The 22,932-nt window shown below is 41.9% G+C and overlaps 1 protein-coding gene across 2 annotated transcripts in view; it reads right to left on the bottom strand.

Annotated features, from left to right (window-relative positions):
• Positions 1 to 8,394: 8,394 nt before the first annotated feature.
• Positions 8,395 to 22,932, bottom strand: part of hdac8 (histone deacetylase 8) — a 37,118-nt gene continuing 22,580 nt past the window's right edge. Inside the window, exons 10-11 of one of the 2 annotated variants that reach the window (XM_005750904.1) lie at positions 16,677 to 16,782; positions 8,395 to 8,454 (exon numbers count right to left, since the gene is read on the bottom strand). In XM_005750904.1, the coding sequence (XP_005750961.1) occupies positions 8,432 to 8,454; positions 16,677 to 16,782 (129 nt within the window). In that variant the 3' untranslated portion in view covers positions 8,395 to 8,431. Of the gene's footprint in view, positions 8,455 to 16,676; positions 16,783 to 22,932 lie in introns of those variants that run through there. The other variant, XR_312221.1, reaches the window with a different exon arrangement.

The raw sequence follows: 22,932 nt of genomic DNA, 5'->3' as shown, positions 1-22,932 counted from the left end.
GAGCCGCTGAAGAGGCTTTAAATCTCAGTATAACCACGGGTCACATCACAGGGGCCATATGTTAGTTACACACTGACCGAGATTATTAGCTACTTTATACAGGAATATTACTATTTCTTTATTTATTATGTCAACATATAAGTATTTCTTCCTTTAATATTTTTATAAACATATATTTATGATATATGTAATTTCTTTTATAGTATTTTAAAAATTATTATTAAAATCTGAGGCCCTGTTAATGTTCCTGTAATTCTTCCAATATCTATAACAGTTTAAATCTAAATATTCTGAGATGATGTTAATTTCATGCAAACTACAGTGCACAGATTAATGGTTTTTCTGCATATGTGTCTCACTGAGATATGTTTCTGATCACCAGAGTAAACATAAAACACGGTTTTAAAACTTGTGAAAAAGTAATTGCCCCGCTGAGTCCCATTAGATCTGGCATAAAACTAACATAAATAAAAACAGACTTTAAAAAAATCGTACAACCTTATTTTATAATACAAAACACAATTTTAAAAGATGTCCCCCTCTCTCTGTACCGTCCTTCACTACCTCCACGGATCTTCTCTATGGTCTTCTTCTTGCTTCGACACCCTTTCTGCAGTATATCCACCATCCCTAATCTGCGGATGTCCAAACCACCTCAGCCTCGCCTCTCTAACTTTGTCTTCAACTGAGACAAACTACTCGTTTCCTGTCCATTCTGGTTGCTCCCAATTAAAATCTGAGCATCCTCAGCTTGTCTTTTTGTCAGAGCCAAACCACATGTATCGCTCCAGGTCTCACTGCCATCTTATGAACCTTTCCTTTCACTCTTGTTGTCACAAATCACCTCTGACACTTGCCTCCTGTCATTATTAGGATCCCGGTCCGGCTGAGTCAGGCCTCCAGAGTTTGGGAGCTGCTGCTGTGCTGGGCAGATGTTGCTCATTCTGAAGCAAACACCATCAAGAATCAAATGGATCATTTCAGGGCCCTCTGTCTTTGTCTGTGTCACTCAGCCACAATCAGAGAGGGAGAGAGGGGTTGGTGGTCTGTGGATGATTTGCATAACTCCATGTTCTCACTGGAGATGTCTTCATGTCATTGATGATTGGGTAGCTGCAGGTTGGAGCGGCAGAAACACTTGAGTTTGAGAGTTTGAGGCTCATAAATGGGGTTTTATGTAAGAGCTTTTAAAGTGGAAGGACATGTGTGAGAGTCCCAGTATGAGCCCACTGAAACCAGTCATAAAAATCATGGCATTTGTTGTTTTATTGCCCTCTTATACTTGAGGGGCTGAAATTTTGATATATCAAGTTATCTTTGGTTTACTACTTTTTAAATATTTAACAGTTCTTCCAGCTTCTATCTTCATCAATTCCAATTAGAAATCAATCAAATTCATGCATCCTTTACACCCAGACCACCCTGCTGAACATCAGGCATCAGCACTGACTGATTGATTCAAAAGTTTGTCTCCAAGCGGAGTTTGAATTTAACACCAAAAATCTGGTTTTCTTCTTCTCCGAACTACTTCAGCTTCCCTTATTCACAGAGGGACAAACAAAGGCTGTTTTGGGAAAAGAAAAGCCTCTCTCCCTCCTCCAACGTCAGCTAAAAAGAAAAGAGAAAGCCGGGCCTGTCACCACAACAGTCTGCTGGGAGGGAGGACGTCATTACACGCCAACAACGCGCGACGACGGCGGCGGTCAAGTGCCACGCGCTCGGCCTCTCTTCCGTTAAGCAGATAAAAGGTGGCATCTGTCTTTATTGTGCGAGTAAATCCCCTCCGCCATTGACCGCAGACACTTCACATGTTGATGAGGAGGAGGACGTATAGATAGGAGGCCCCCGTCCGCTTTGTTCACCTCCCTCTTTGGGGAGACGTTATGCAAATCCAACAAACCGTTTGTGATTTCCATCTTAGCTGACAAATAATTGAGGTGCTTTGGTTAGATGGGGTTATTTTTCTACTCCAGGGTTTTTGGATCTTACCTAAAAGCTGATAAAAACTTTTTTCTCATCAGGAAGAAACTGGAATGTTTTGGAGACCTTCCAAAGGTCAACAAGGCTCTGTAGAACTTATGCAAATATTTAATGCAACTGACGAGCCTCTTACTCAACAAGTGAAAGAAAGAAACAAAGGAGGAAGAGGAAGGCTGAGCCTTTGTCTTATCATAACTAATCAGCAGTCAGGGGTGAAATGATACTCTATTCAAAGCACTGAGGAGGGGCCCGCCTGCTGATTTGCATGAAATTCGTTGGGAGAGTTTTAAAGGTGTGTTCACTGCAGGCCATAACAGGAAGCAATCCCATAAATCAATCACCAAGGTTTACTCAGCATTACACAGTGTACACAGAGGGAATAAAAACACTTTTTGAGGTTTAATAGAAACTCAGATTGAGCGTAACTAAATGCAAAAACCTGAGTCCACTTATTCCACTTCCATGTTGGAAAAAAATACATCTGCATGGGTCTGGAGGAAGACGAGTTTCATCCAAGAGCAAATTACAGATGAATCCTGGAAATAAAGCCTCTGTTTTTGCCATAATGCAGAGGATACGTTTTCCTTCACAGATGCACGTTGCATCACATGGATACGGGATTTTAAAATGACGGGGAATCTCCATCATTTAGTGCCAAGGCGGTTTAGATTCCATTCTGCATGTGGGCAAAAGTTACGTAACGTTTCCTGTTCAGTGACTCTGGCCTGCTTGCTTCCATAAAACTCTTCGATACTGATATTTAATGTCTCCTGGTTTGACCACTTACATTGGAGGAAGAAGGTTCATCGGCCCAATTAACTGTGTCGCCATACTGTGACTTGGACTTTGTTCCCAGCTGGGGTCTTTCTGTATTGAGTTCAGATGTTCTACTCCCACAGTCCAAAGGCATGCATGTTAGGTGGGTGTGGGTGTGTTGTCAGATGCATAAGCCAAACTCCGCACCAGGAACTTGGTTGATGATTAAGAGACTAAAGGGTTAGGTTAGGGTGGGTGTGGCTCAGGAGGTCGAACAAGTCATCTATTAATTGGATGGTTGGTGGTTTGATCCCTTGCTGCTTGCCAAAGTATCCTTGGGAAAGATACTGAACGCTGAGTTGCTCTCTGATGTGTTCATCAGAGTATGAATATTAGATAGAGGCACACAGACAAGGGAAAAAGTGCTTGAATGAATAGGTGAGTTTTTCCTGGGAATGCATGCCATGCTGCCATGAGTTTTTTAGACAGCAGACGGAGTGTTTAGTTATCAGCCAATACTGGCAGTGCACCAACACACATATCTGCTAATTAGTGCAAAGCAACATACTAAAAAAAATTCATATTTTACTCACCACTCAGATAATCTATTAAAATGCTCCATCAGGCCATCACGTGGCCACTAGAGAAACTGCAGTTTTTGGCAGCTCCAACATGGCTCCATTCACCAAACCCAAAAGCGGCAGGTTAGACGATGTATTCGATATCCCTGTGTTGGTGTTGTTCCTGCATCCTCATCATAATGTCGGTCCATGATCAACATTTCAAATGATCAATTACGTTGCTGTGATGTCATAGCTTTGGAATGTGGATGGAAAACACCCAACATTGTCATGATGATGCAGGGAAGCCAACATGAGGATATCCGATCATGGTGCTTAGACAGTCCCAACTATTTTATCCAGTGACTGGTCACATGTTTTAATGTGAGGAAAGCTCATTTTGTGAAGGGTGGTGACTCTTTGTAAGAACAAGGGCTTTGCTGATCAGCCCCCAAAGAGCCAATCACCAGAGGAAAAATCAAACATATACAACATATGAGAAAAATCCTAAAATCCACCACACTGCACATCCAATGACCTTGAGCACAGTCTGAGTGAAGACCCGGTATGTGCACCAGTTCGATTCAGTTCTAACCAACACTCGTGGAGGGGTAGCTGTTCTTGTGAGTTGTGGACAGAGGGACGAGGAACACTTTAGCATGAGTTTGTTGGTCCTTCGCCTGGATGAACCAAAAATGTTCCAATACAACTGTGGCATTAAACACACGTGACGCCTGTGTCTCCACATTGAACTCCAACTGGACAACTTCACAGATATGTAGAGAAAATATCTGGCTCTCCAATCGTTCTGTTGGAATGTCTTTTGAGGTTTTTAGATGCAAAATTTGCATCTCGGGATAAAATGATCAGCTGTCATGCTCAGGATCCTATATTGTTTAGGATAAGAGGACACTGAGATAGGACATGTAGGTTAACTCTTAAACTCAACTTCCAAAAGCCTCATTTCTTACCTCCCTTCAACACACAATCCAATATTTTTTAAAACCTTTCTTTTCCCATCACCTTGAAACCAGTTGCGGCAGATGGCTGCCCCTCCCTGAACCTGGTAATGCATGACGTTTCCTTTCCACTGTCACTAAGTGCTTGCTCATAGATGGTTACATGATTGTTGGGGGTCCTCTAATATTGCAGGGTCTTTACAATATAAAGCACCATGGGGTGACTGTTGTTGTGATTTGGTGCTATATATGGTAAATGGACTGGTTCTTATATAACGCTTTTCTACTTTACCTGAGTATTATATAACTAATATTTACACATGTTCACACTCCGATGGATGCTTTGGAGAGCAACATGAGGTTAGTATTTGGCATAAAGACAAGAGCAGTCAGGGAACCACCAACCTTTCAATGGCTGCTCTACAGCCACCCCCTAAATAAAATTGAATTGAGTTGAATTGAATTTTGGTACTTTACAAAAGCCTGGCTGTGCAGAATAAATAATAAAACTGAAAACATAAAATCAAGTGTTTGTTCAGAATGAGGACATGGGAAAGTTTGGGTTTCTAATACTCAGATTTAAAAACAACAAAACACTGGAGTCCAGGATGTTCATCACTTTAAAAGGTTTTTGGAGTTTTTCCATTTTTTTTGGCTGCAAACCTCAACAATAAACAAGCAGAAGGTCCAGCTTTCTCCTAAAATAAGAACTCCAGAAGAAGTCCAGGAATTCTAGCGGTGCCACGAATCCTCCCGAGGGCCTCCGAGCTTTTCTAATTTGACTTCGTAGAGCAGAAAAAACACACAAGTCTCTCATGTCCCTCATGTTTACAGCCAGAGCCTGGTATCGCGTAAACCCCTCTCCCCTCTGCCTTTATGAGATAGAATTTCAATCGTCTCTGCTTTTCCGAACTCGTAAACGGTGTAATGAGTTTCATTTGCTTCGGCTACGTGGGGCTCAAACCGCCACGGTGACCGCAGCAGTGTTCATAAAGATCACAGGGAATCCTCTCACACACACTCGGTGCTCACTTCTGCTCAGCACATGCCAGCTCTGCCTGGTGACTCCTACATTTGGTGTGAATTTCCAGGCCATTAATTTAGGGAACATCACTTCTAAAGGAAACTGCCCCGACATTTGTGGTTCCTCTTTCAAACGCTCTCCATTAAAGCCGCTATTAACCAGCCCGCACTGCATAAATCACTGCTTAAAACGGCGCAGCGACACATGACAACAACATGCGCTCCCGGCTTTTATTTCTACAAACGTCTGCGGTGAGCATGGCAAAACACAGGAGAACAGGGGTGGAAAAAACAAAACAAATTTGTTTCAATTCTTGACTTTTCAAAACAGTTATTGCTGATTCTTTAAAAGTAAATGAAGGAACAATTAAAAACACTGCTTTAAATAAGAGCATTAAACACATTATGTTAGAAAGTGGCTAATGAGGGATTTGAAGGCCTATGTGTTGATGTTGCCATTGTTACACTAGTTTGACAAACTTTTTTTAAAAATAAAGCTCCATTTGTGAGGCTTTTTTGGAACTTTCAGTCACATCCTGCAGCAGGAAAACACAACATGCAGTTAACAAGCAAGTCGGTGTGCTGTGAGCAAGTATTTACATGTAAAAATATGATTTCTGTGGTTAAGAACCAGCTTGTCAAATGTAAGTTTAATGAGCTCCAGAATAAACTGGTGAAATTTGCCAACGTTATCCCAGAAGTTACTTCCTGTTTACCTTTGGTTACTCAACACTAGTTTAGCACCCCAGATGAGGATCGTAGGAAGGCTCCATTTAACTGATGTAAATAAACTCACTCTGGTCTAATCTTCCAAGCTTTTCATCAAGCTTGTGCCTCGGTTTCAGTAGGTGGATTTAAGGATTTTGGTCATCGTGTAGTTTGACGTGCAGTGGTTAAACTGTGCAGTATAACTCTGCCACATCACTAATAGCACGTTACACATGGAAACACTCAGGCTTGTATTTTTGGAAGTGTTTTGGCATCCTAAAGAAGTCTATACATTTACTTTGTGAAGTATGTGTGTCTGTTAAAACTATGGCTGATTTAAAGGGAGGAGCAGGTAAGATCATTCATCATGTTTTTTTTTTTGTTTTTGTTTTTTAAATACAGGAACAGTTATTGTGTAACTCTAGGCACAATTATTGTACACGGTGGTTTTCATGTTTGTTTAGCAAAGACCAGCAGAGAAAACAGTTTTGATGAATATTTATGTACTCTTCTAATCATTGCAGAATAAATCTATTGTGACTTTTAAGAGGGTGTGGGAGAGGATAAAAAAAACCTCACCAAGCACAGACTTGTCATCAACAGTCAGCTTGTAATGCATCAGGACACATTTTACACTACAAAAGATATGTGGACTCCTAAACGTCAGCGAGTGGGTTGAGTATTTGGATCACAGTTAGGTGTTAATCTCTGAAGCTTAAAAATGAAGCCAAATCCAAATTCTGCAGTTCCCCTAATGGCCACTAAAGGCTGGCTCCAAAAGGGAGGCAATCTCCACAGATGTCCATACTTTACAGCAGAAATAAATATTAGTCTAGTTCAAGTCTAGTTGTTTTAGGTCTCTTTATTCAATTGCTCTGTGCAGAAACAGTTTTTTTCTTCACTGCAATCTTGGCGTGACCGCAGCAATATGATAGCGACCAAATAAAAGAGGTTTTTGGTACAGCAACCAGCTAGCAACCACTTGCCAACCAGTTGGAGAAAACCAATTTTCCATCATGTCGCAGGAGGAAGCTCTCATATCACTTAATCCAGGTAAGACAGGTAGATGAAGGTATTTCAGGTGTTTTGTTAGTTGGACAAAAGGCACACATTTTAAACACAATTTTGATTTTAAAAGTGTTAAATCAACAGGAGCTTGATTTAGGCTTTTGGGTCCTTTTTTATCAGGTTGCCAACTGGTCTCCGATGATCACAATGATTCCTAGTGGTCATTTCCGCTTCTATTTAGTTCTGTCACTATACAAATACAGACCATTTACCATCTGTCAACTTGTTTCTAACACATTTTTTAAGCGGAGTTATCATGCCACAAAGGGTTGAACTTTTTAGATGTGGCTGCCAGTATGAAACCATTTTCACAAAAGACGCCAATTCTTTAAAATGTTTAATATGAAAAAGACAGCAACAATAAAAACAGTTTAAAACGGGCGATGCTTGAATTAAATGAACATTTGATCAAAAGAAAGACAACAACAAACTTGACCGGAATCTCACTCCAAACCTTTGTTAGTCTGGGATGCATTTCAGTTGGTACCAGCATAACTACAAAGGATCATTCAATACAGTTTCTTCTTCAGTCCTACTGTGGAACTCAGTTTCTGAGTAGACCAAACCAGTTCAGGGTTTGCTGTGTCTATCTAAATTCTCCTTAAGGGTCATGTAATCTTTGTTGTTGCCTGTCCAAAGACTAACCCTTTTTAACTTTCTCTGCATATTTTCCATGTAAAATTCCAAACGCCGTCCAGATGTTTGACTTTGCCCAGGGCTCCAAACAATGTGGCTACAATGTGCAACCGGCTATTTTCCAGCTTTTTTTTCTCTCTCCAGACATCTCAAATACTTTTCAGGCCTCTCGGACCAAGAACGAGGTTTTAACGGTGCTTTTGGGGGAACACGGCCGCTCGTCTGCTTTAACGCTTATCGGTCGTCGAGGGGTAGAAATCGCAGCAGGAGCGGGGTGACCGTGAAACCGTACTCCTGAAAAATCTGCTTTTTCCATTTGGTTTAATACGTCTGACCGATGCACTCCCCCCCTCCTCTGGATACCAGAACGCTCAGCTGTAACCCAGCTTTACATAACCGCACTGAACATACCATAAACTCTCTCATTCACGCAAACACGTGAACCGTTTCCAAAAAAACAAAGAATTAAAAACAGCGAACACTGGCACACCAACCACATCCATCCCTCCCCATCCCCAACCCTTATTAAAACTGTTTTCCCCTGGAAACACTCAGCTAATGTTTTCCAAAACTCCTTCTCTTTCCCCCTCCCTCGTTTGCTCCGTGCCTCGGGGCCGAAGGGGTCCGCTCCATATTGTCTTCATTAAAGTCGCAGAGTGTCGACCTGGTTTGGAAACATGGTGTGTGTTCTCCTGTGTGTGTGTGTGGGGGGGGGGTGGAGGAGGTTGAGGCTCCTGAGTCCTAAACCACATTCTTTAAATTCCCTGTAAGAAGAAAAAAGAAAGAGAGCGAGAGAAAAATGAGACAACTACAAAGAAAAACACAAAAAAAAAAGGGATGGGGGTCAACTTTATCAAATTAAGTAAGGCTAAACACACATATTAGACACCAAAGATGGAGGCAGTCTGGAGGACAGACACACAAGCACACACTCGTGCCAATAAAAATGCTAAATAACATCTGGCTGAGGTAAATCCTGTCACTCCCATGGAAACAAAAGCAAAAAGGGGAATCGATATGGAAGTGACAACGGTAAGCAACACTTGGAGCTCATTTGCATGAGGGCACAGATTGGTTTCACACGCAGACAAAGCAAGTGTTTTGACACAATGGCTGCATTATGAAGTCTAGTCGACGGTTTACTTTGCAAATAGTGCCGCCTTGTTTGTCCTTTGTCATGTTAAACGGCCCGTCGGAGGCAAAACAAACACGCTGCACGCGCACACACACACACACACACGCATACACACACGCATGTACGCATGGATTGCAGATGAGTAATTGCCCTGACGCACTGAGGGAGGATGTCCTGTTTGTTGGCCATTGTGGAGCTGTCACTGTGGGCCTGTCATGTTCTCTCCCTGCAGTGACAACAACAGTTTGGAAAAAATGAGCCGTTTACAACATTTGGCGTGGACTTTTTAAAAAATTTTTTTTGGGGTTTTATTTTTTCACTGGTGGTTTAAATAAACGCTACAATGTCAACAGATTAAAAAGTATCCCGCTTATGAGGCTTTTGGACGTGCTTACACCAACGGAGGCTGCGATGAAAATCAGCCTCCTGATTTACTCCGATGAGGTCACAGATTCGAGAAAGAAAACACAAACACGGGGTCATCTGGCCTAAAAAAACATTCCCAGAGCCACAATGTGGTCATCCAGCAGTTTCTAACATAACCCCACAATAACAGAGCGACTTGGTTACCGTGGCATTGCCAGTGTTTAAGCCTGATGTTTTTATTTCCCCTTTCTCAGCAATAAAAGGGGCCAATTATCCATTTCCTCATTTTGTATATGCTTATATTACATAAAACACATTTAATGACCAGTTGACTAAACATTTAAACACCCATTTTCACCTGTGGGTTCTAAGACGTTGCGACGCCACCCGCCACTTAGTGGGGCTGCGTCCTCTCCGTTTTATTCTTCGCCTCGCTACTTTACGACACGCAGACATGAATGATGGGGGCACAAATCTGTAGACAACGACTGGCCGTGAGAGTAATCCAACCCATCACTACTCAGCCACAGTGATGTGCAACCACATCCTTCACAGGCGTGTGGATGCAAAGGAGGAGGACTGTTGGTGCCAGCGGTGCTGATGCTGGCCAGACTCCACAATGAAAAGCAACACATACTAACGCATACTTAGCACAAAAAGCAAGGAAATTTGCATTTGGTGGATTATATCCTGGTTGTAGCAACCCTTTGTCACTTTAAATGGTACCACATTTGTAAGGAAAATGCATTTATGGGTTGAGCAGCAGAGTTGAGTACGCGCCCCTTTGTGGGATGTGAACCCCAAGCCACCCTCGATGTGTTCATCCGACTGAATGTTACATAGAAGCATGTAAGCTTAGATATGGATTGCTTTTCAGTTAAATTCAAAGACATTCAAAAAGCACGTTGGCCATCAGTCAGCTCACTTTGGTCATTGACGTGTTTTTTTCCTTCGCCCCTTTAATTCCTCTGTGAAAGAAACTGACAAAACCTGCACCCCCGCTAATGAAAAGCGTTATGCTACATTGCTCTGGATAGGGTTGGAACTGTATAATCCGATTAAATAAGAAAGTCTGATCTATTTGCTGGTGTAGAACTGTATTACACTTTAATAATGTGTGAGGTGTTCAGCTGATGCCTGTCCAATCCTGTTAATAACTACTGTGGCTAAATAATTCATTGTTGTGTGTGAACGAGGCTCTGCTTGCTGTGTGTGTGTGTGTGTGTGTGTGTGTGTGTGTGTGTGTGTGTGTGTGTGTGTGTGTGTGTGTCCTGGGGCCACACAGTTTGCATTATGGAGGCTGGACAGCACTAACCTCACTGGAGCAACTTAACCTCCTCCTCTTCCTCCCGTCTCTGCCTTGGCGGCAATGGTATTGATTATTGGCAATCGTGGCGAGACTACAGGGCGGACAGAGCACGGAGCAGATCACACGCACCTAAATCTGATGAAGTCAGCACAGTTGGTCTAATTTTAGGTGTTTGTTGCCCACACACAGGAAAGTGTCTCTGTCGCATGTTTTTATTTTAAGGAACTTTCCCTTTATCTAACTAAAGCCAGGTGGCATTTAAAGGAAATTACAGGTACAAAAGGAGGTGTGGCTACATTTGAGTCATGTTGCTACTATCTCGACTTTAAAAAACAAAAAAAAAGACCCCGATTGAGAAGCTGCTGACTTATTTTATGGGAAATTGTTGCTCACAATGCAGTTTTTTTCCTCTCCTCCTGCTGTGACGAGGGGAAACTCAAAAATCACGATGTGTGCTAAAAACAGGAAAAGTCCATCAAAAAGAGGAACAGCAGGCACAAGTGGACTTTCAACAACAGGACATCTGTGGTTAGAAATATTGATTAGATTCGGACTGTAATTAATGTGCCCTCTTCCTTTATTCTGGCTCCGCTGTTTGGCTGGTTTAGACTTGATAAAAGTGCCTGTCCCTCTTTTCCAGATGTAGATATTTAAATCTGGTAAAGTTACCAGAGTCCACCGTGGGCTCTGATGTTTACTACATATCACAGCGTCCGTGGAAGCATCTATACTGTGCATGTTTGTGTGTATTTTACAGGCGTGTTCGTACAATCTCTCTTTCCCTCAACGCATGCATCTTATTTTGCGTCAACAGAGTGGAGAATTAACGACTGAAGGCGTAATCGTAATCAAAATGCAAAGGTGCTGCAATATTTCCCTGCAGAAGTGTGCAGATAAGGCACTGTTACACGGGGAGGCTGGCAGTTTACACACAAACAAGCACTCTCTGGGGAAATCACACTACTGGCCTTGTAAACCCAGAACCGTGAATGCACAAACAGCCTGACAGCTGCCGCAGCCTTGGACACTCACCTCATAAAAATCACATTTTAATTAATAAAGCCTCCGAGTGCGTGACGGGAGGGAAGCCACAGGAAAAGCTGAGTAACATCTGAATGTTTTCAATTGTTGCTTCTACTGCAGCACATGTACGCACTCAAACGGACTGGGTTGCAAAGACGGTAAGAAACGCTGACATCTCACATTTTTAGTTTTTGCAAGTTTTCATTAAGTGGCATGGAGATACTTTACTTTCATGACTGTCTGGGTCTGAAAAATGACACCAACGTCGTAGCGCCTTAAACCTGGACTCTATTTATTGGCCACAAGAGCCGGAGGAGCTGGATGAGGGAGAGGCAGGTCAGGCCATCTCTGCTTAGTCTGCTGCCCCCTTGACCCCAAGACTTGGCTGAAAATTAGGAGACATTTGTGGGATAGTTCTCACTGAACAGGACTCAGTGGAGCTAAAAGTGTAAAAATCATTATTTAGAACTGCTTCTGGACAAAAAGCTCAAATAGTATTTTAGTTTTTGCTAAAAACCTGACCTAGCTTGACCCCTCATGCTGATTTGGGGAATATGTGCTGGTATGAATTAGGTTGTGTTGCTACAAATCCTCTGATGTGACAACACCAGTAAGTGAAGGGTGACAATAGTACAAAGGTTTTCCAGACATGTGAAACATGTGAGACATGAGAAACTACAGGCAACCGTGGCAACCTGCTGGTAACCAAAGCAACTGCTAGGATGATTTTTGCTGCAACAACTTTTTTGTAATCGGTTTCACCCAATGAGAGCTGGAAACCTCCAGGAAAGTGTGTCAACATGTTGGGGAATACCTGTTTCACATCATGCTGAAGTTTCAAGGTGGACAACTACTGAGATTGTACGCATGACATCATGTCAGAAACCCCCCAAAATAATAATAATAATTTAAAAAAAAGATGGTTCTTCCTGTGCCAGCTACTCCAGCTTCCTCCCAGAGTCCAAAGACATTATTGTTAAACTAATTGGTGATTTTAAGCTGGGCGTAGGTGTGAATGGTTCTGTCTCTCTATATTAGTGTTAGAATAGACTGGCGAGCTATTTTAGGGTGTACCCACATCTGGGCCTATGACTGCTGGGATTCACCCCTCTATCCATCCATTCTCTTTGCTTGTCCTTATCAGAGTAGCAGGGGGGCTACTCCAGCTAACATAGGCCGAGAGGTGGGGTACATCCTGGGCCGAGCTAACACAGAAAGACAGACAACCATTCATACTTATGGGCAATTTACAGTGACCAGTTAACCTAACTGTAGGAGGAACCCGGAGTACCCGGTGAGAACAAGCACAAACACAGGGAGAACATGCAAACGCCACACAGATGGTGAAGTCAGACTCGGGACCTTCCTGCTGTGAGGCAACAGTGCTAACAACCACCAGCTGGGATATCATGCTGAAAACAGCATCCTTACTTGTAAAAACATTCATAATGTGAAGGAGAGATTTTGCAGATGAGACACACTGTCTTATTTTTCATGAAATGAGCCATATGTACGCCTCGCATCTCTGTAAATACCTGCCAACATGACAGTGTTCTGTGGGCTCAAACTGGCCACGATGCATACGTACAGTCATGGTTTAACATATGGGATCAGAAGCTGACACATGGCGAGTGAAAAACGGAGCGACGGTGGCTTTTGGAGATTACCACTTTAAAATTTGTATCCATTCGTGCGAGCTGAAAGAGCAGATGTGGGCACACAAACATACGTACACTCCCACTCTGCCCAGTTTCTCAGAGAAACCGATGTTTATAAGCAGCAGTTTGTTCCAAACCCAAGAAACACTTATCCAGCCCGATGATGTCATGCAGACATGTTTGCTTTGAGGTGTGTGTGTGTTGTAGGCTATCCTTTATTCAGCGCTCGTGTGTGTGCATAAGTTAAGTTAGCAAACACGCTGGGCTTTCTTTTTGGGAAACAGACAACATCCAGTGTTTAAAATTGTAACACGCAGACTGCCCACTGGGATTATGGTGCTGTGTGGTAACAATAAATGTGACAGAGAGCAGAAGCGACAGACAGAGGAGGAGGAGAAAAAAAGAAAACAAAAAAAGCGACATAAAACAGATTTGACAATTTGAAACCAGGAGAGAGATCAGAGAAAGGAGGGAAAAAGGGATAGGAAATTCTCTGGATTTATAAAAAATGAAACATAATTAGCTCAACTGCAAAATGTATGCAGAAGTTTTTAAAATAAATTTAAGAAGTAGAAACGTCAGAATTCAGCCGAAAGTATAAACTTGACAGAGTTAACCGTTTCATTTTCTGTCCTCAGCGGGAGCTAACGGTGAATGAGGGATCTGATCAAACACAGAGGAGGCACATGGGATGCAGGAGCCAAACATAAACTTCACTTGCTTCTCTCATCTTTGGCTCGTCTGCATTCATTTATTCTCCCTTTTATTCCCTCCATCCGTCCACTCACCGGTTCCCTCTGTTGGCTCTAATAAAAGCCGTATGACTGGAAAAGAGCGATACTTTCAGCCCCTCCAGTTGTGATGATTTAATGTGAGCCAACAGACCAACTGGATTTCGGCAAACAGACTCCCGATCCCCCCTCGCCTCCCCTGATTTGATGTGACCTGAAGTTTTTCAAGCTGAGGATTTAATGCTGTTTGGATAAACCTATTCCACGTCCAGAAGGCTTTTTGTCATTTGCTACAGTCAGATGACTTGTTTAAATGTATGAAGGTTTAGATACTAATTGATACCATGTCCAGTCGACTGAGGGTAAAAATTTGAGAACGCACAATTTTCTCTCTGTTCTGGATTTCCATTCACACTGATCCGCAGATTTCCATAAACAAACTTCCTTTCCAGCGAGTGGATTTGAGTTTGGACTTAACTGGGCAGATGATTGCCGAGAGCATTAACAGGTAGAAACCAAGTAGGACTGAAAACGAAGCCAATGCATTAATATAAAAAAGAGCTGTTCCTCTAGACTTAAAAGAAGAAGACATATTCCCTGTATGTCTGTGAAGGTTCTCAGTCATCCAGGTCATCGTAGTCAAAGGAGCTTGCAAAGAAAAGCGTCTGGACTTTTTTAAGTTGGTTCTGAGAAGCTTCTTCACCGTCTTCCCTGTAGACTTCTATGTTAAAAAGTTCAGCCTTAGAACTGAAATAAACAAACATGGTGGAATAAAAACCAATAAAAAAAACTGTTGCGGTCTCTATAGCCAATTTACCCATTATAAAACTGCACAGGTGGGTGGATTTTATGTAACTCACTCCACTGAATTCTGAAAGAGTTACAATTTTTGGGGGCTTAGCTGCAGTGAATGACAAATGGGAAACGACTTGGTTGCTAGCTGCCTGCTATTTTTCACTTTCACTGATTTACATCACAGAACCTCCACTTAAAATGAGATTAGGATGAGGCTAATTAGATTAATTGGCAAGAGGTCGGTAACATGATAGGGTATAAAAAGAGTTTCTCAGAGCCACAGATGGGTAGAGGATCATGGTAAAAAATACTGGCGGCTGCCAGTAATACTCCTGCCTTCTGGTAGATGCAGGTGTGGTATTCCTAGGTGACTTCCTTCTTTCTTCACAAGACTTTCAGAAAACTTGACCTCTGAAGTTGACCTTCAGGCCGAGGTCTCTGAAATTAAATTGTCAGAGATTTTTAATAGCTGCACCTATTGCATGAATTTAAAAATCCCATATTACTTCATCCTCAAGTTCTCACATTTGCAAACTTGGGTGTCCATGCCACCTGCCCGCCCTGCGGGGCGACGATAAGACCTCATCAGCCCTTTATGACTGAGCCTTGGTCTCTTTGGTTTGGTCATTTTTTTTCCAAGGACAAACATATTTGTACCTTGAGTTTTTCCACCTTATTGTACATTCCCTTATGTCAGTCCGAAAACGAACTGGTATAAAAATCCACCAACCTGTACTGTTTTTATGAAGAATTAAATAAGTTTATAAGAGTTAAACAACTATAGAGACCACAACAGGCTGTAAGCATGCTTATTTCTCCTCTAACGCAGGGCATCTTAACACTGGAGTCAATGAGGATCAATGCCTACAGGAATTGCAGTTTAAGAATTTAAGCATTGCCACCTGATGCTGACTGAATGAACGAATGCCGTGTGGACAGACGTTTTTTGCTAATGAAATAAATATCTTCTTTCTCTTTTCTATTGTAAAGATAACTGTGAGCAAACGCTGGTAATACTGAAGAAGAGTGCAGACAATGATTTTCAAAGCTTTTACTTTTTGTGGTGTGTCCTACTATAAATCCATTTCCATCACACTGAAACTATGATAATTATTAGTCTGTTTTATACTTTCCGACATGGATCACTGTGACGTGACCTGATCTTGGTAGGATTTTACTATTCCCACAATATTGTGAGTGCCTTTTATTTGGTCGGTAACTCACCTCACCATAACTTACCAGAATGGATAACCGCTGTTTAAAATATAAGATTTCACTGAGGAAAAGGAAGGAAAGGAGGATTTCCTGTCACTCTACGGTTCACACTTTTATACCCCGGAGACGCCGAATGATCAAACTCAGATTTAGTTTTCCTTTTCGGATGTGTGGCTGTGTGCGGCGAAACGTCTGACATGGTTGCCGACGTGTCGTTTCCTGACCTCACCTCCTTACAATAATTCTCCCTTCGCTCAACTTTTCGCCTAAATTTCACCCTGCTGGACGATTTCTCCTGAGAGCTGTGGGCTGTCAGCGCTGAGACCAAAGACCCGACTTCAGGCTTAACCACAAGGCTGCACGCACACACGGGAACACGAACATACAAACATAAAGGCACATATAGAGAGGAAGATGCAGAAAAAGGAAAAAAAATACCACATGTATCAAGAGCCAGACTCGAGCAGGGGTCATAGACATATTGTGCATATTCACACACACATACAAAAGGACGTTAAAAAGCCACAGAGAGGACACAAAGAGAGAAGATGACATACTTTCATCCCACACAGAGACGTATAGCAACAAGAGCAGACACATGAAACTGCACTTTAAAAGAGCCGTGGAGAGACCAAAGGGCCTCAGGTGAGCCAGGGTTCAGTGCAACACAAACACACACCTGTTTACGCTCCACACCCTCACAAACAGGCACACCTGTGCATCCAACCCAAACACATACACATGACATGCACACCTTTGATGGTGCTGATGACCTGGTCCAGGTGTTTGGTGTCGTTGCGGTCTGGTCTACAGCTCGGACTGATCTCCAGCGAGTAGTCTGGTCCGTATTCTGTAAAAAACTAAACACACACACATACACACACAGATCACATCGTAAGGTTTTGTATTTGCCGATTTTGAAATAATACTTCATTTTTCTTATTCACAGTCATGTGTTCATCACATTTGCCCAGAGTCACTGCAGCAGAGTGCCAAAATACACTCTGTCTTCTTTGTCTTTGTTTTTTTCCTCTTTTTTTGGAGAATGCAGCTGCTTTCCTGGAAAGTTTCGGGGTCTGTTTGGACTTTGAAGAACTGAACTGACTGGTGACGAATATTTACACAGGCTTTCAGGGATCTTTTTTTTAAACATAACAGTGAAATCAATTCAAAACAGTGGTTAAAAAAGGACACACTTCCTTCCAGTTTTTGACCATCATTTCTGTTTTTCTCAACCATATCAAGATATCTCTTTCCATTCTTTCTGGCTTTGTTCCTGTAAAGCCAGCCACACAGTTCTGGGTTTGAAACTCAGGCCACGGGTGGACACTTATGAGGAGCTTGCATAACTTGCTTCCACAAATTTCCTCCAACAGCTTAGAGATTAACTCAGCAGTTTAGTGTTGGGGGCAGGGGCAAATTCACTTCTAACGCTCACATGCTACATTTTCAGGAATTTACAAATCCTGTACCAGGAGATCAAAATGCAGGAAAGTTCATTTGAAAGGCTTCTAGTTTCTTAATAGAAAAGCGCAAAGCCTAAATAGTATTTAAGTTTTGCAAAATTATTATTGCTCTGGGTTTCTGTCTGACTGCAGCTGTTACAAGTTAGCAAAGACCCATTATCAAGGCTTGAGTGAAGGTCTGTGTCACCACCTAGAGGTCTTGAAACTGGATGAGGCAAGTGAGGGGTGGATCTGACTGTGAAGCTTACTGGCCAAAAAACCCAACAAAAAACAAAAAAACTTGTGATTGACAAGTCATTAGCCAATATCTTGGAGAATCCTCCTACGTGACTCTTAGAATGACCATAATAAGTAAAACATGCACTGTATTTTCCGCATTATAAGGCACACTTAAAATCCTTAACAGTGCGTCTTATAATCCGGTGCGCCTTATGTATGAATTCTAGTTGTGCTTACTGACCTCGAACTGATTTGGTACACGGCGCTCAAAAATCTGTGGAAAATGTTTTAGCACCACTTTGGTAAGCTATGAAGCCGCACCGCTTGGTGGATTGTCGGAGCCTTACAGCTACCATAATCAGGAGCCTCGTGGAATAATCTGGGTCCAAAACTCCGTTGGCTTCAGGTCCCAAAGTCAAACGAACACTGCAGCATCACTGAGAGTTAAAAACTGTCTAAATTCTTTCATCTTTAATAAAATGATCAGCGTTGCTGCTTTATCGGGTGTAAAAATTAAGTTTAACATCCAGGCATTCATGAAAACAGAATGTATAAAATTCAACGGAGTTAGAAGTTAGCAGGAAGTTAGCTCGCTAGTTTCCACCTAAACATGATATATCATGTTCTTACTGAGAGATTTCTGAAACAATTAAAACATACAGCTCTGCTATCATTCCCAACATAAATGAAGAGAGAAAACTAAACAGCAGTTAGTCGTTAATATACTGCAACAACATGGGAACAGAGCAGCGGCGAGAGAATTCAACATTAATGAATCAATGGTACGGAAGTGGAGGAAGCAAGGAGAATGAGTTGAGTAAAGTTTGACTTATCTGACTGTTTTGTTTTGCTTAATGCGCCTTATAATACGGTGCCTTATGGTCCGAACAATATGGTATTTAATACTCTATTCAGATCGATCTGAAATTTGGAATTTCGGCCATGAAGTCATCAGGAAAGTGTTCACTGTGGTCAAAGAGCAAGGAAGCATAACGTGGTTCCATCCATCACTGCATATGAAAGAGGAAGCTCAAAGATTAGTACTTCCCCATGAAGAAGGGCCAATGAGTCTGGGGATATTTTTAATGATGTTAGTTAAAAGGTCTATACGGCACTTATTTCATGACACTCCATCCAATTGCCCATTGAGCACCAAAAGCCAGTAGGATTCAATTCTTTAGACACTGTGCAAAATTTCATGGTAATCCGTCCAGTATTTGTTGAGATATTTCCATCTGGACCAAAGCAGTGCACTGATTAACAGACTGATCCCTCAAGCAAAGAAACACATTTTTCAGATAGACACATGTTGTTTATATTCTCGGATTCTTTTTTCCCTCCTGTGTTGTCTGGGAGCTGGATCAACACAAACAAAAAAATATACGAGATTCTGAAGCCTGTACAGAAGGAAAATGTAATGCATAACACAAAAGAGGAACCACAAATCAGTCAAGCCTCTGCTAAGACAGCCTGGGCTTTGCCAACTTGAATAAAAAACAAAACAAAAAACAACTCAGAGTATTTCAGCAAATACCAAAAGCTCCTGGCATTTCAGGCAGAACCGGGTGTCAGCCAATTGAAAAAAAGAAACAGGTGGAAACCCAGAGAGTGGGTTCAACCAGAAGTTAAAACCAGAGCACGTCAGTTTGGGGCCATGACTCAGTGCCATGAGAGCTAAGCAAACTCTGAGGCCAGGTCTGACCACAAGTGCGTCAGTCCGTTTGCAGTGACTGTTGTGAAAGCCTTGGACTCTGAGGACTCAGCAGAAACACGCTGAGCGAGCCAAGCTGAGGTCTAATGCAGAGGAGTGGGACATGTAGCAAAACGACGGAGATTAAGTGAAGATGGGGGTTAAAATGGTAAGAAAAGATTATTAAGTTAATAAGATATCAGGAAACAGTGAATTGGGGCTTAGATTTGTTTGATCAACAGTCAAAAACCTTGTAGTATCATAGAGCCTCAATTTGTCAGATAATCACGTAAAAGAAAAGAAAAACAGGGTTGAGTGATCCTGTTCAAGGACTCAAGTACTGCAGCTTTTGGCACTTCGGCGTTGAACTGACGCACAAAGGTTTGCTGCTCAGCCTGTCCGGGGTGTAACGCGTCTATCCTGACAGCTTGGATGGGCAAAGGCTCAGGCGCTCTGCAAAAGCATCCGAGTACTCAAGTAAAATCAAACCAACCAACAACTGTAATAGTCTTCGGTGCAGGGATGCTAGGTTCAGCGTGGCTCACCAATCTGCCTGTGAGACCATTTAATGATTTGATTTAATGAGTTTCTGCAGTTTTACAGATACATATCTGAAAAAAGACAAAATAGACTAGATTAAAAGGACAATAAAATGAAATTGTCTTAGTTTTATCAGTGTGGAAATAGGAACGTTTCCTGAAATGCAACAAAGCTGGTCCCCTTAGAAATCTTCAAAGTTCAGTTTTGACTTTTTAAGAGTTTGAAATGTCCATTCTGAACTTGCCAAACCTCACTTCTGACTAGGGGTGGGTTTTGATAATCGATTTATTCTGGCTTGGATAACGTGATATCGATTCATTAAAATCCTGAATCGATTAATTTTTAATATTAATTTATTTTGCCCGAAACGCCAGAATCTCAGGTTAAACCTCACCAAATTTCAACAACCACCAAACAGCTATAACAGTAAATGAGAGCAGGTACACAGATTCTGCACAAAGATGTAAACACAAAGCGCGGACCCGCCGACGGATCAGAATCAGTGAGATGTCGCCTTTCTCATCCAAAGGCATGGACACGGTCGGGGCTGAAAGCCGACAGCTCGCTGATTCTGATGTTTCGGCAGGTCCGTGCTTTGTGTTTACTCCCTTTTTGCGGTGATTCTAAAGTTGTTAGTTTGACAGTGGAAAGGGAGTTTTTCCTTCCCACTGTCGCCAAAGTGCTTGCTCATAGGGGGTCATATGATTGTTGGGTTTTTCTCTGTATCTATGAAGCGCCTTGAGGCGACTTTTGTTGTGATTTGGCGCTATATAAATAAAATTGAATTGAATTGAATCTCTCTCCAAACAAAATTGACTGAACCAGCAGCAAAAGAAGAGTCAAACTACACTTCACAAAAACATCATCATGAATTCACTTTTACTTTTGCTATTTTGTTTCCACCACGATAAAATCACACTTCATGCACAGCTCGCTGTCTCTGTCTCTCTCTCTCTCTGTACTTCAAGAACAGTTTCCCGTCTGAAAATCTGTTTTCTGCATTATTCGCTTGCTTGTTACGCACAAGTCTACCGTTGTTTACAGGCTGTCGGCTGCTGTTTTTTTCCCTTTTACTTACTTCCGAAAAGAAAACCTCATTTCTGCTGTTCAATACTGAACAAATGTAAACTTTTTAAAATGATGCAAAATGCAAAACGTTAGCCGTGTCTCTAATAAAACTGCTGTAACTTCAGAGGTAATGTTCATATGTTGATTAATGGTTGTCTTTCGTTTTTGATGTACTGCAGAATATTTTTATAAAATTCCAGGGCAGGAAAACCACCTTCATGTTTTTCCTGTGTTTTATCTTCAGCTACTTTGACACAAAGGCATCTGCTGTGATGTCAAATCAAATCAAATCACTTTTATTGTCACATCACATGTGCAGGTACATTGGTACAGCACATGTGAGTGAAATTCTTGTGTGCGAGCTTCACAAGCAACAGAGTTGTGCAAAATGATGTTCACATAAAGTCTTGCGAGTGTCAGCTTCCTTTTTATAGATACAAAATATGTAAATGTACTGATCTGAATTATAATATTTCTGACTGTCTGAGGCAAAATTTCCCAGATTTAAATCGAATCAAATCGAATTGAATCGTGGATCGAATTGATTTGGGTCCTTGTGAATCGGAATCAAATCGATTCTAGAAATCAGTGACGATACCCATCCCTACTTCTGACCACTACCGTCCATATTATAATAATTAAAAATCTTTAGTAGAGCAGGACAAGGTTGCTGGGGAGAAGGAGGTGTTGATGCCTACTACTGCCCTAGAGCCTTGAATGAGTTTTAGATGGATGGATAAACAAAGACAACACTAAAACAACGACTAAACCTAAAACTCAACTTCATTTCGCAGTCCCATGGTTACAGCTTTAGAAGGATTCAGTTTACATTTACATACAATGAGAAAAAGTAGAAAACTTTATAAGCAGACTGCAGTCAGTGAATATCTGGCTTCTTCTTTTGTTTGTTTTGGACTTCCTAAACCTTCATTATCAAACTTTCTACTGTCACATTTGCTCCTTTGGCTTAAATTACCCCCCGAAAAAAAAAAAAGTCAGCTTGGCCCCCTCGAGTTGGCGTTCAGTTAGCATCCCCTAATGATTCCTGCGTTGATGTTGCAGTCACTTAGAAGTCTTGTTTTGAATGGAGCCTCTTTAGTGGCTTAGATGTACATTAGTAGACAAGACTTCACAAAGTCTGCTGGCAACAAACAAAACACACATACACGAACTGAGCCAATGTGCAGTAGGAGTATACTTTTGTTTATATGAAGACAAAGGCTACTCTGTCTTTGATTAATGGTCCTGTGTGAGTCAGATAGAGAGAATGCACTCCTGTGTATATGTGCTAGATTTATTAATGTGTCCCTATATGTGTGTTTTGTGTGATTATCCACGTATATTTGCTTGTGGCAGTTCATGCACACAGAGGTAAGGCCCTGTTTTAGTGTGTGTGTGTCTGTTTCCAATTACTTCAGATGAGTTTCTGTGTCTTACCTCCGGCCTCAACAGAGCCCAACGTGACACACACACACACACACACACACACACACACACACACACACACACACACACACACACACACACACACACACACACACACACACAGTATTCCCATGAACCCAGTGCTCTGTATCCTGCTGTCCAGCAAAACACACACACACACAGACTCCCACTGACTGCTTGTTTGGCTTGGATGACCATAGAGAGAAGAGAAAGAGGGGAAGTGAGGAAAGTGAAGCCCATCCTGACACACTTCTTCAACATTGTCTTCATAGTAGAGGCAAATAAAATGATAGCCAGCAATTCTGTGCTGTTTTTGTGTGTGTGTTTGTAAGAGAAAACGCCACATGACAACAGATAGAGGCACAGCTACGTCACCTGGCCAAGGTCAGGAGACAGAAAATACCCGGTGACTGGCTCCAGTGTCTCCGGCAGAGACGCCCAGGGAGATAAATAGGGAAAGGTCTCTGCCTATTTACCATGGTCCTATACATGGAAACTTCTGTCCATCACTCACTGAGCCTGTTTGTACTGTGAAGGGAACACTGTGTGTTCTCATCAGAATGTCTTTATAACACCCCCCC

Source organism: Pundamilia nyererei, unplaced genomic scaffold (genome assembly GCF_000239375.1).
Source record: "Pundamilia nyererei isolate P.nyererei 1_Seehausen unplaced genomic scaffold, PunNye1.0 scaffold00292, whole genome shotgun sequence".
Lineage (NCBI taxonomy): Eukaryota > Metazoa > Chordata > Actinopteri > Cichliformes > Cichlidae > Pundamilia > Pundamilia nyererei.
The sequence above is the reverse complement of the archived record's forward strand: the minus strand, read 5'-3'. Positions and strand labels throughout refer to the sequence as shown.